This window comes from Amblyomma mixtum, chromosome 10 (assembly GCF_055824585.1).
Source record: "Amblyomma mixtum isolate Tamu chromosome 10, ASM5582458v1, whole genome shotgun sequence".
NCBI lineage: Eukaryota > Metazoa > Arthropoda > Arachnida > Ixodida > Ixodidae > Amblyomma > Amblyomma mixtum.
Genome location: NC_143021.1, coordinates 121,822,729 through 121,835,080, shown reverse-complemented (window position 1 = coordinate 121,835,080; position 12,352 = coordinate 121,822,729). Strand labels below are relative to the sequence as shown.

At 45.6% G+C, this 12,352-nt stretch overlaps 1 protein-coding gene across 1 annotated transcript in view; it reads right to left on the bottom strand.

The window, feature by feature from the left end:
* Positions 1-4,882: 4,882 nt before the first annotated feature.
* The window catches only part of LOC149326812 (iris-like), an 89,592-nt gene continuing 82,122 nt past the window's right edge, over positions 4,883-12,352 (bottom strand). The window contains exon 6 of the mRNA XM_089563272.1: positions 4,883-7,559. Coding sequence (XP_089419398.1) covers positions 7,239-7,559 — 321 coding nt within the window. The 3' untranslated portion in view covers positions 4,883-7,238. The remainder of the gene's footprint in view (positions 7,560-12,352) is intronic.

The following is a 12,352-nucleotide window of genomic DNA, read 5'->3' as shown; positions in this document are numbered from 1 at the left end:
GTACTTCCCCTCTTCGTCTGTTTCCACTATTGCGAGGTTCCTAGAGATGTCCTGCGACATTACGAAATAGTCAATGGTCATTTACGGAATTCCCACGTGATTTGCCCCTTGTTTACATCAGGAAACAATCTTTGCCAGTTTGTTCCCTGATGTATCAGGACACCTACTCCTCCTCCCTTCTTCTCCATTGTTGTTCTAATGCAGCCTTCCCAGACATAGCCATCGAATAACGGTAGATTTTCTGGATCCCTGAGATGTGTCTCTCATAGAGCATAAACAACTACTTCTTCGTCCTTTAACTGCTGTTCTATTTCTTGTCATTTCGCTCTCTTTCTACCCTCTTGCATATTCATGTAACTGGTACTAGTGTTAAATTTCATTTTAGTTGTTTACTTCCTGGGACTCCCAGTGGCCATTTTGTTGGGAACGGCCACCAATGTTAGACTTTCTACTTAGTTTCTACCTACACCTACGCCCTGAGCCGCCCTGATTCCCTAAAAAAGCTACCGCTCGGCCTGCCAGGCTCCAGCCGATCTCTGCTCCTACCCTTCGACTGAAATGGATGCCACCTCGTGCAAACCCTATGCGAAAGCCTGCTGTGTGCACTTCCCTGTTTATGTCTGCCACTTCAAAGCCTTTCTCCAGGCTTATCTTCCTTATCTCTCGATTAATATTCACAACGTTGATGGCAACCTTAGAAGAGTGCAGAACTGGGCGTGTTGGTTTACGATCATGTTGGGCACAACGGTAGCACAGGACGGAGCGAGAACAGAACTCATAACGCTGACTATCAACTGGCGTTTATTTCAGAAATACATATATATATACATACCGCTACCCCGCAATCAAGATAAACAGATTCAACTTGCTGTGCTAGGTTGGCAACCTCTCCGTTCTTTCCTTGCACCTCCAGCACTGCGCACACACCGATCTGCACTGCTGTGCTATCGCCCTTATGACGCCAACTCCCTCAGCTAATCTCTTCATTGCTTGTGTGGCGTCACCATTCAGGACATGATCTAGCTCCACCGCTACCATTGCCAAGTTACGCCCTGCCACATTCTGAGAAAGTTCAGTTTTTGTCTCTGTCAGTACTTCACCCATTGTCCTTCCTGAGAATACTCCGACTGCTACCCGCCTATCACCCTTTACACGCTCCATTATAGTTCTTATGCACCTCTTCAGGTTTGAGCCACCAGCGATAAGCACTAGGGTACACTCTCCCTCCCTCCTAACTTCCGGATGTTGATGTCTCTTATCAGTAACTGCGATCTCAATCTTAAGCTTTGTTTGTCCCCTTCTCTCCATCGCCACTTGACTTCCTAGCTGACTCATGTGCGTATATCTCTTCCTCACTGTCTGACTTACTTGCTTATCGCTGTCCATGCCAGTGAAAGCCCCATCCATGTGGCTGGCGCTGGAATGATCGCCAATGTGGCTTCCGATGGCGGTGTCAGTCATTTTCTGCTTCCAACTGACCAAGCTGTTGTTGAAGCTTGCACTTTACCCTCTCTACCTGTGGCTCTACCGCAGCCGCTTTGCTGGTCCACCAGGGAGCGGCGTCTTCCTTAGCGTTGCAACTCCTAAAGAGACAGTTGTGCTTTGTTACGCAAGCGTGTACACCTTCCGCAAGCTTGCAGTGTATCATCTGAGACGAGCGTCTATAACAGGGTGTCCTAAGTTAGACTTTAAGTATCTTTTTTTGGCCGTTGACCTTTGCTTTGCAGTGGTCGTAGTCAGGGTGAGGATTATCTCTTAGTACAAAGAGCACTGCACAAAAGTTGTCTTTGTACATTGGATACGCGGCCAGGCGGCCTTAAACTGCGAGGATAATTATCATCGCAATATCAGTAATTAACTAAACGTAGTATTGAACTTTTTATTGACTGCAGTCAGCAAGCATGCTTATATTGATAACTTACAGATAGTGGTAGTTGTTCACCATACTGCTTTCTACAATTTTACTGACGCGCCTGTGTCCTGAGATATGCGTGTCTAAAATTTCAGGCCAATCCGTCTTATTACGCATGCGCGGCCGTGGCGCTCGGCAAAAAGCTCCTGGTGCGACGCAGCTGTGGAGCGACACACGACGGTGATTACTTTTCGCTTTTAACCAGCTGTGCGGTACACCTGCGCTTGACTGCATGCCAAGTCTAAAGCGGCGCCACGTCTTATTATCCACTCTAATACGAATCGCTGAAAAAAGCGTCAGCACAGGCTAGTGCGCGCACACACGCAAGGCTTAAGTGTTGTTGTTGTGCTGCGCTGGTTGAGTTGAACTTCTCGTCCTTCCCTGTGCGTGCTCAGTACCCTTTTTTAAGGGAGGCGCAGCGCGAAAAAAAGACAGGGACGAGAGAGACACAAGACACAGGACCAGCGCTAACTTACAACTGAAAAATATGAAGCGAATTTCCGAGCTCGAGGAACCAAACGCGCATGCCCAGCAACAACTGATTAGATGAAGCGGAAAGATATACCTGACCTAGCACGACTAGAACACGACCTAATCACCATGACGAGAACTGGACAGCCCCGTGCCAAACCTACGAGCGGTGACGCGAAAGCGACTACATAAAATTTAGAAAGATGGATTCCTTTCGAAGCAGAACTACCGACGTTTAACTGATGCACTTCTCTTCCCAGGTTATGACTGAATGAAGCCTCAAGAAACTCCTTTGCTAGCTGTTCTTTAGAGCGACCAAGTACTTTAGTTTTCCCGAAAAGCGGCTGACAACCGCAACTAGAGCAATGCTTAGGCAGATTCTTACTTCTGTCTGATCTGATGGACCTAGCATGTTCTCTTAGGCGATCAATGAGGCAACGACCGCTTTTCCCTATATAAACACGGCCACAGCTTAAAGAAATCTCGTACACAACACCTACTTTGCACTCAACAAACTTAGTAGTTTGTTAACAAAGTTAGTGAAGCGTCGGTAGTTCTGCTTCGAAATGAATCCATCTTTCTAAATTTTAAGTAGTCGCTTTCGCGTCACCGCTCGTAGGTTTGCCACGGGGCTGTCCAGCTCTCGTCATGGTGATTAGGTCGTGTTCTAGTCGTGTTAGGTCAGGTTTATCTTTCCGCTTCATCTAATCAGTTGTTGCTGGGCATGCGCGTTTGGTTCCTCGAGCTCGGAAATTCGCTTCATATTTTTCAGTTGTAAGTTAGCGCTGGTCCTGTGTCTTGTGTCTCTCTCGTCCCTGTCTTTTTTTCGCGCTGCGCCTCCCTTAAACATGCTTTACCAACTGGCCCAGAACACCACTATGCTAAGTATCCTTTGCTGAAATGTCTGACCGACTCACCCAACAACGCTCTCGCTCAAAGAAGCACAGCTCGCTTCACGCCACCCGCACAGTCATTCTTCGGTTTCGATGGTCAAGAACGAAAAGTAGTCATCGTCGCCTGTCGCTCCACATTTCTGTCAGGTGGAGCGCTATAGGCAGCAGCTGCATCATACCAGAGAGGAGCACCACGCTGAGTGCCGGGCTCTTCTCACATGCGTAATTAGACGGTGAGGGCTGAAACTTTAAACCTGCGTATCTTAGCACACGGGCGCGTTACTGAAAGTTTACAAAATAGAATACACACGAAGCTCCACTACCTCTCAGCTCTTAAATAGACATGCATGCTACCTGCAGTGAATAAAAAGCTAATTTTTAGCATTTAGTTTATTACTGACATTATGATGAGACTTAGCTTCACAGTGAGCGTCCAACCTGCCGCAATCCCGTGTGCAGAAAGTACTTTTGTGTAGTGCTCTTTGTATTTATTTTTAAAGTCCTGAATGTCGAACTCTGGACACATTGTAGAAATGTCGAGCTTCAAATAAACTTAAGGAAAGTATATGCAGTGTCTTCTCTGCTGTCCCTGTCACCGACTAGCCCATTCAAAAATTTTGCTCAAATAACCGTTGTTTTTTCACTTGTGTTAGAGAGCCTATCACTCGCTAGAGAATTATTCAGCTTGTCTGTTGTAAGGCAGAACAGCGCAAGCTACACAGGGACAAAAAGTACACGAGACACACACAGCGCTGTCAGTTGTGTTTATACTAAACCTTATTTAGGTCGGTCCAACGTCAGCGCAAGTTTTCAGGCGAAGCTTTTCGCACCAGGTTTGAAGCTCCTCTTTCCCTTGAGCTGTGCCGACTATAGTTTGTCAACCAGCAATTCCTCCAAACCCAAACTCTTCCTTGCTGCACATGACAGCCAATGCTCGTCTACACATAGGAGCGAATTCGCCGTTATTCTAAGTTCACTCGTGCTTGCTTGTGCTTGTGTTTTGCTGGTAAAATCAGCAAACTACTGAAGGTCAAGGCCGATATTAGGCGCTTGGCGCCAATGGTGCTCGAGTCGTCACAAGCTTCAAGGCAACAAGGTTGAAGACAGCAGTTTTCTTGTTTTCTTATATATCTTACTCTTCGCCTTTCCGCGCTGTCTTCTTCAAACCAAAATTTAAGTTTAAGACAACTTTTTTGTACGTAGAGGACGAAAAAGATGTTGGCCCCCATGCCCGTACTAAAAAATGAAAAACGTGTGAAATACGAGTACAGGCACTTCCTGTAAAGTGTTACACTGAAAGAGCCATTCATACGGTGTAAAATATATGAATTTGTTTTATTTTTCTTTGAGGGAAAAGTGCTTCACCGAAAACGAAGTCTTTGCGATGGTCGAGCGCTTTTGTAGAAGATGCAAAATCACCTGGAGGAGCATCACTAGATACGAAAAGAGCGAATCCTCTCATGGCGTGTCAAAGCTGAGACCAACTCCTAGAGCCCACGAACTGATGCTTCCTCCCCTAGAGCGAAGTGAGGTTCCAAATGTTTGGGATCCTTAAAACTAACATCCATTCGTTAGAAATTATTAAACGGAAAGCAGTTCGTTTTATTTTTTCCAAATTCCGCGCTACCGACTACCCTACAACTTCAATAAATATTAATGGCATACAGACACTGGAAACTCGAAGAAAGCTTCTGCGACTAAAATTTCTCTTTTTGTTGAAAAATAACCAGTTATCAATGAGCCCGGACCCTTACATAAAAGCACTAGTCACGCAATTAACGAGACATCGTCACGCCCACCCTTAACACCTTATCGTGCCAGAACCAACTTGTATAAGTATTCTTATTTTCCCCCAACAATAACTGAGTGGAACCAGCTAACTTTGACTGTACTGTTAAGCACTGAGAGCATTGGCAGTTTTTTATAACGACTTTTGTATGCTATACTTCCAGTTCTGACGAGACGTGTTCAATTTGCCTATTTTTTTTAAATCATGCATGGGTTGTATTTGTTTTGTTTATCTTTTAGTTTCTGTGCTAAATGTTACTTTGCCTTGCATCTTATTGTATTGCCCCTCCTGCCTGAGCCTACTAAAGCGTAAACATAAAACCATAAAAATGATTTGGCTACCTTCGAAGACCGCAACCTGCCGCTTCACTGCTCTGAATGCACAAAAGAAAATCAGGAAGTGTGTAAACCGATCTGTGATGAATGCCGAACTTTCAGAAGAAGCAAAGACCGACCCACGAGGGAAATAATTGAGGCCCAAAGGATGTCAGCTCTGGGTTACCTTAGCGTCAGCGCCCCTTCTCTTGCGCTATGTGTTGTTGTTGTTGTGACTGAGAGAAGGATGAAAAGGAAATTGCACGGGCCTGCTACTCGCTCTAGCCAAGCCACCACCGCTGCCAACGTGCAGATAGAGGAGAGGTAAGAGATCAGAGGAAAGAGAAAAAGGCAAGAAAAGACGCGCGTCGCAGCAACAACTGCGTCCGCCGGAGCGGACGCTGCTGAAAAAATCAGATAAGCGGCCGAAGCCGCGCTCGCCGAAGCGAGATCAGATCTCTTGCGCTATCTGGAAAAGAACGCATAGAGTAACATAAAAGTAAAGAGCGGACACTCGGGCCCTTTCACGGCCGAGTTCGGCGCTTCCCCGTTTCCGCCAGATGGCACTGAACGTGCAAATAAAAAAAGAAAAAGAGTATGGTCTTGGCATGTCTTGGCTTCCTTCTGCGGAGTGACTGATGCGCTCATTGTCACCCTGACAGAATGCACGTAGTAGGTTCACTGCCGCTTGCCAAGCGCACGCGATGCGTGGCATAACGCCTTTGCGGCTTGTGGGTGACGTGTTCGCCGCGGCGTCCAGGCAAGCGATCAAAGCCAAACGCTTTTGACGAGCGTTGCACGTCGAAACCTGGATAATCGTTGCGTGCTCCGTAATCGTCACGCTGGTGGCCGGCTGCTCAGCTGGGCAATGTGACACCGCCTCCTCCGCGAGAGTGGAGAACGCACAAGACGCAATGAAAGTAGAGCCTCCAAGATTCCTGTTTATGGCTATCATCTCTGAGGCCAGTGCGTTTCACCGGGTCCGCTAGGTGCGCTGTGCACAAAAGTCGGCCGCTGGGGCCTACGGGAGTGTCCGCTCTTTACTTCTATATTACTCTATGAAGAACGGGCGTACTTGGCAAAGCGCGCGACACGTAATTAGGTTTTTCAACTTTCTTGTGCATTCAACAGTTTGCTGCCTCTCGCGCATCTTGCCATGTGTATAATATATACGTGTATTTTTCATGAATAAATTTAGTTGTAAGTCAGCGCTGTGTGTTTCTATCCTATCTGTCTCCTTTTCTTTCGCGCTTTTTCAAGGAATCATGGTTCAGCAACTAGCCTGCACGTCTATCCTTGTAAGCTACTAAGGCTGGCAGTATTTATTTATTTATTTATTTCTTATACCTTCATGGCCCACAGGGCATTATTGAGGGGAGTGGTACATAGATATGAAATGAAACTGTCACAAAAAAGCGGGGTAACGCATACATAGGCATGCCTACAAAAAATGATACGCATGATCGCAAACAGAAAACTAGCTGCAAGAAAATACAGGATTCAAAAAAAGCGAAACAATACAATAATTAGGAATACCAACACCGAAACAAATAAATTCACAAAAACAGTTGAAAAACGTAGCAAGTAAACCCAAAGATATGTACTAGAACATCACCATTCGTAGAAACATCGAACGGGTACGATGGCAGAAGGCTATCAATTAAACAGAGTGCATGCGAAAAAAAAGGAACAGAGCTAAATGCACAATATTCAAAACGAAGTGAACCAACTCAGGCTATGGTAAACCGTATTGTAATGACAACTGTGTCCTAAACTCATCAACGTCCTTTGCAGCTACAATATGTCGTGGTAGGAATAAATAAATAAATACTGCATAAATAGCGGCGCAGTGCTGGATGTCACCAGGTGACCTTGCGCACAGAGCCGATCAGCATGAGCGTCTCCGGCTTTGAGCAGATCACGAAGAATAGGAACGGCCTGTCGACGACGAAGTCGGGTCGGGCGTGTGGCACTCTGACCAGGGAGGCGAGGCATTGGACCAGGGCGGCCCCCTTTGGCCGGGACCGGTGGCGGCCGCCCGCCTGCGCCGTCTCGAAGGCAGCGGCGTGGCGAATCGCCGAGACCCGCTTCTGACCCCCGGTGGATCCCCACAGCTCGGCGCGGTCCGTGAATACGTCGCGCACTCCGAGTGCGGACAGGGCCGGGCCCAACTCGACCACCTACAGGCAGGTGAGAGCGGGTGCTTGATCATCAAGAAAGCAGCGCAAATCACAGGCTTCGCATCTCCTGTTGCTTCTAGTGTGATCAAATCAAAGAAAAGCTTCTATTTCAACATCTTGAATCATCCCTGCAGCGAAGAGGCACACACCCACACACAGAGAACGAACACTCAAAACACGGATGAACGCTGCACTCACAGTGTTACCAACTTTCCCAATACGTGTTTTACTGAAGATTTGAACATCATTGACGCTGGTGGGCACAGTCAAATAGCGAGTTAGTTCCAAAAGAAAACTTCGCAATAAACATAAAAAACAGCGAAATGCAAGCATCAAATGAAATAAGGTTGCGCTGTGTTCCAAACTGTGTGCTATATGAGATCAGTGTGGTGAATTTTTGAAGTTCTTGTTCGACATGCGCGGAATACACGATATCGAAGCATTCGTTTGCCATAATTACCTATTAAGAGTGCGGGGTATGTGCCATGATTCATTTATTCTGAGTAAGGAGCAGTTCTTATTGTTGGTTCTGCCAGTATATTGAAGATTTTCTTATTTTGCGGTAAGATGATATCGACCGATAAATAATTCATATATTGCCGTAGCTGTTCAAGCCGGTAACGGCGATCGATAGCATGAGGGGTAGTGCAAATCAAGGCGACGGACAAGGATAGAGATAACGGGAAAGTAATTTAATGAAATGAAAGGTGGAAAGGTCGGCCGGTGGTAGGGTGACCCTGGCCTGCTACTCAACACTGGGGAAGGGGGAAAGCAAAAGGAGAGTGGGATCGAATGGAGGGTGATGATGTCATAAAAATTAGAGATCACTGCGGCGACCCGCATTGAGAGAATGCGAAAGTTTTGATGACTCCTCGGCACTCGTGGCTTCTCTTTATTCATTTATTTTTCTTTAGTAATTAATTTAAATAACGAATTAGAATAATTATCTTATGCTTTAAATAAACTCTGATTATATCTTATATCTCAACCAACTAATTTGGTTTTTCAAACTTGGCACCGTGGTTGCTTTCCTGTCACTTACTATACCCCGTCCAGCCTATACAACCGTCCAATGGTTTTTGCTGGAAATTAATTGACTGTTCTATCTCAATAAAACTTTTTATTCGATTAATTATCACTCATCAAATATATTTCAATTCATTTCAAGCTTTATTTCCACTGTTTTGCCCATTTTTTCACTATTTTCCGTCCACGGCTCTTTTCCTGCCCACTCACTTTATCGACGACCGTGCTATTTTGACTTTTTTCGACATTTTTGGCTGTAATTAATTAACAATTAATTAGCAATCCTATTCACATAATTTTGCGCTGCATTCTCACATCACGAATATAACAACTTGTTTGATGCTACCCCTTCTGAAAACATCTCAACTGCTGCTGACACGTTTTCCGGACACGTTTCGGTGACACCACCCCGTCGACATAGCCTAGAAATGCTTTCGCATTAATAATACAATGAATTGCGTGGAGTGGTCTGAGTTGCAAGAAACTACGCACACATCGGGTGGCACTCATCTCTCGAGACGACATGTAGTACATGGAGCGCGTCTTTCTCAAGCAGCATGTCTTGCACACAAACACGCCGCGCACGTTGCACGGTTGTGCCACCATTGGCGCTCGTGTGCATTCTTTGTCCGTCGTCTTGGTTCGCGCTGCGACTCCTGCCATGTCAGTGTGAGTTGCGCTGCGTCGACCAAACCAGGCCGGGGCCTCGCCAGTAAAGTGTAAACCTATGGGTGTGGGCACATGCAATGCAGTTTTGTGCTCTTGGCTGCTACCTTGGCTGCTAGTGAGCAGTGAGCCGCGCGCTTACTGGTTAACTCTAAGAAGAACGACACGCGGACGACCTGAGTACAGTGTGTTTTATGCGCACAAAGCTTCGCAGCGACCCCGTGTGCACGGTGCGGAGCAGTACCAGGCCCCTGCGTGCGATTTGTATGACTTCACTTTGTTCATCTGGGTGAATGTGATGTGCGACTGCAATCGCACACCAATTCGCACCATCATCATCATTAGCCTGACTACGACCACTGCAGGGCCTCTCTCCCATGTCTCTCCATTTAACCCTGTCCTTCTTTGCCAGTTGTGGCCACCGTATCCCCGCAGACTTCTTAATCTCACCCGCCCACCTAACTTTCTACCGCCCCCTGCTACGCTTGCCTTCTCTTAGAATCCACTCCGTTACCCTTAGGGACCAGCGGTTATCTTCCTTTAGCATTCATTCATTCATTCATTCATTCATTCATTCATTCATTCATTCATTCATTCATTCTGTTTTATTTGCACCAAAAAGATGTGGGTAGGCACCGGCAAAAAGTGAAAAATTTTTCGCTTGAATGCTCCGGCGCCCCCCTGTACATGGCATACAGCGAAACAGCGCACAAAGTAATCACATACCAATTCACACTCTCTTAATTTTGTAGATGAAATACTATTAGAAAACAAAAATATACACGTGGTACAGATCGCTCTTCCACCATTCATTTACATTGACAAGTTATGAGAGGAACCCGGTTTCGATGGAACGCAAGCTGCATTTTTCCAATTGTACGTTGCTGATACAAAAGGTATTTAGAAGTCGTGGCATAGTGGAACACAACATCTGGAAACCGAATTGAGTTCTAGAACTTGGAACGTGCCAGAATTCTTGGTGCCGAAGTGTGTAAGTTGGTACATTGGCCTTAAGATCAGCTAGCTGCAGAAACACGTGCTAGTTATTATTGACACATTTGTTGTACATAACACATCAACAGTAGTCATATAAATTATGTATAGGAACAATATTGTAATGTTTAAATAGTCTTTAGTATGAGAACAATAATTCATGTTTGCAATATAACGGATTGACCTTTTTTGCAAAAGGTATACTCTGGTAACATTATTCTGAGTAGAATTTCCCCATACCAAAAAAACAGTAATTAAGATAAGAAAGAAACAAGCCGTTATAGATCAAAATCCTAATAGAAATAGGAAGAAAATCGCGAAATCTAGCGAGTATCCCGGCACTTTTTGAAAGTTGTACTTCGGCATGTTCAAAGTGGTCATCCCATGACATGTTTGCGTTAAAGTAAACACCTAAAGTTCGTATTGTCTCAACAACTGTTATTCGGCAATTTCCAAGGTATAATTCATAGTTTGTTGGCATCACACGTTGCCGTGGATGAAAAAAGACAGCTTTTGTTCTGGAGGTATTAATAAGTAGTGAGTTTAGTTCACTCCATTTATTTAATGCTAACAGGGTGTCATTAACTGTGTGTACCAGAGACTGCATGTCACTACCTTGAAATATTAACGTAGTATCGTCTGCATAGATAACAAATTTAGGGTCATTGTTTATAGACGTAATGCCATTAATATACAAAATGAAAAGCAGTGGCCCCAGAATACTTCCTTGGGGTACACCTGTAGAAATATCCTCCAAGGAGGATGTAGCGTTTCCATTGCTAACGCACTGGACACGATTTAAGCAGAAGTAAGGATGTCCCACGAATTCCGTACAATTCCAGCTTTTTGAACAGAGTTTCGTGATTGAGCTGGTCAAAAGCCTTTGAAAAATCAACGTAAATCCCTATGCAAAATAGCCGCCGCGGTGGCTCAGCGGTTATGGTGCTCGGCTGCTGACCCGAAAGACGCGGGTTCGATCCCGGCCGCGGCGGCTGGAATTTCTTTGGAGGAGAAATTCTAGAGGCCCGTGTACTGTGCGATGTCAGTGCACGTTAAAGAACCCCAGGTGGTCGAAATTTCCGGAGCCCTTCACTACGGCGTCTCTCATAGCCTCAGTCGCTTTGGGACGTTAAACCCCACAAACCAAACCAAACCCTATGCAAAATAGCTTAAGTTCAAACGCTTTGAGAATAATTTTCTTCTGCGTCAGCAGAGCTGTTTCAGTGGACGTGCCGTAGAGGAATTCATACTGTGACGGGCTGATAACATGAAACTTCTGACAAAATTGGATACTTTTAATAAATTATTTTTTGCAGACCTTTCGAAAAAATAGGGGAAACGGAAATTGGCCTGCTATTTCGTAAATCATTTCTGTCGCCACTTTTAAATAAAACAACTTTGGAAACTTCCATCTGCTTAGGAAAGCAGCCCGTTGATAACGCAAGGTTTTAGATATGAGCAAGCAGCGGGGCAATTGCATCGAGCACATATTTTACCAGTTCTTTTCGAATATCATCGATATTCCGTGCTTTGGTATTGTTTAAAGATGTATATATTGCCACGTATCATTGTAGCGTCCGTTCGTTCGCGCAAGGCCGCAGAAAAGGGGTGTTATCATTTTTGTTCCTGACGCAAGAAGCGGCCGGAATAATCTCGATTGTTCACAGCCATGAACAACCACATCTACGTGTTTCTAGATTACTCTAGATGATCTCGACCTGTTATCTCGAAGTTTCCTTGCCGGCTTTAAATTGAGCGATGCCGCGAGCAGCGGGCATTGGTAGTTTTACGACTCACGAACACGTTTATTGCTTACGCCGCCGCAGAGTGATTCAGTTCTTTTGCGGGCGCAAGTCAGCCCAAATAAAGAGCTTCGTTTGCAAGGCTTGTTGCTGTTTTTCTGACTGCTGGATTGCCGTCACCAGAACGTGACATCTGGTGGAGGTGCTGGGTAACCTTCCATGTTCCGGACACCCCCTACAAGTCGTGACGCCAGCCCTCTGAGTCATTCACCGCAGGACCTGAGTCCAGTCCACCGCGCAAGCCGACGTCTGCTAGGTGACGCACCTGAGTTCGATACTCTGCCGGACCCTACCCGGAAGCGAAAT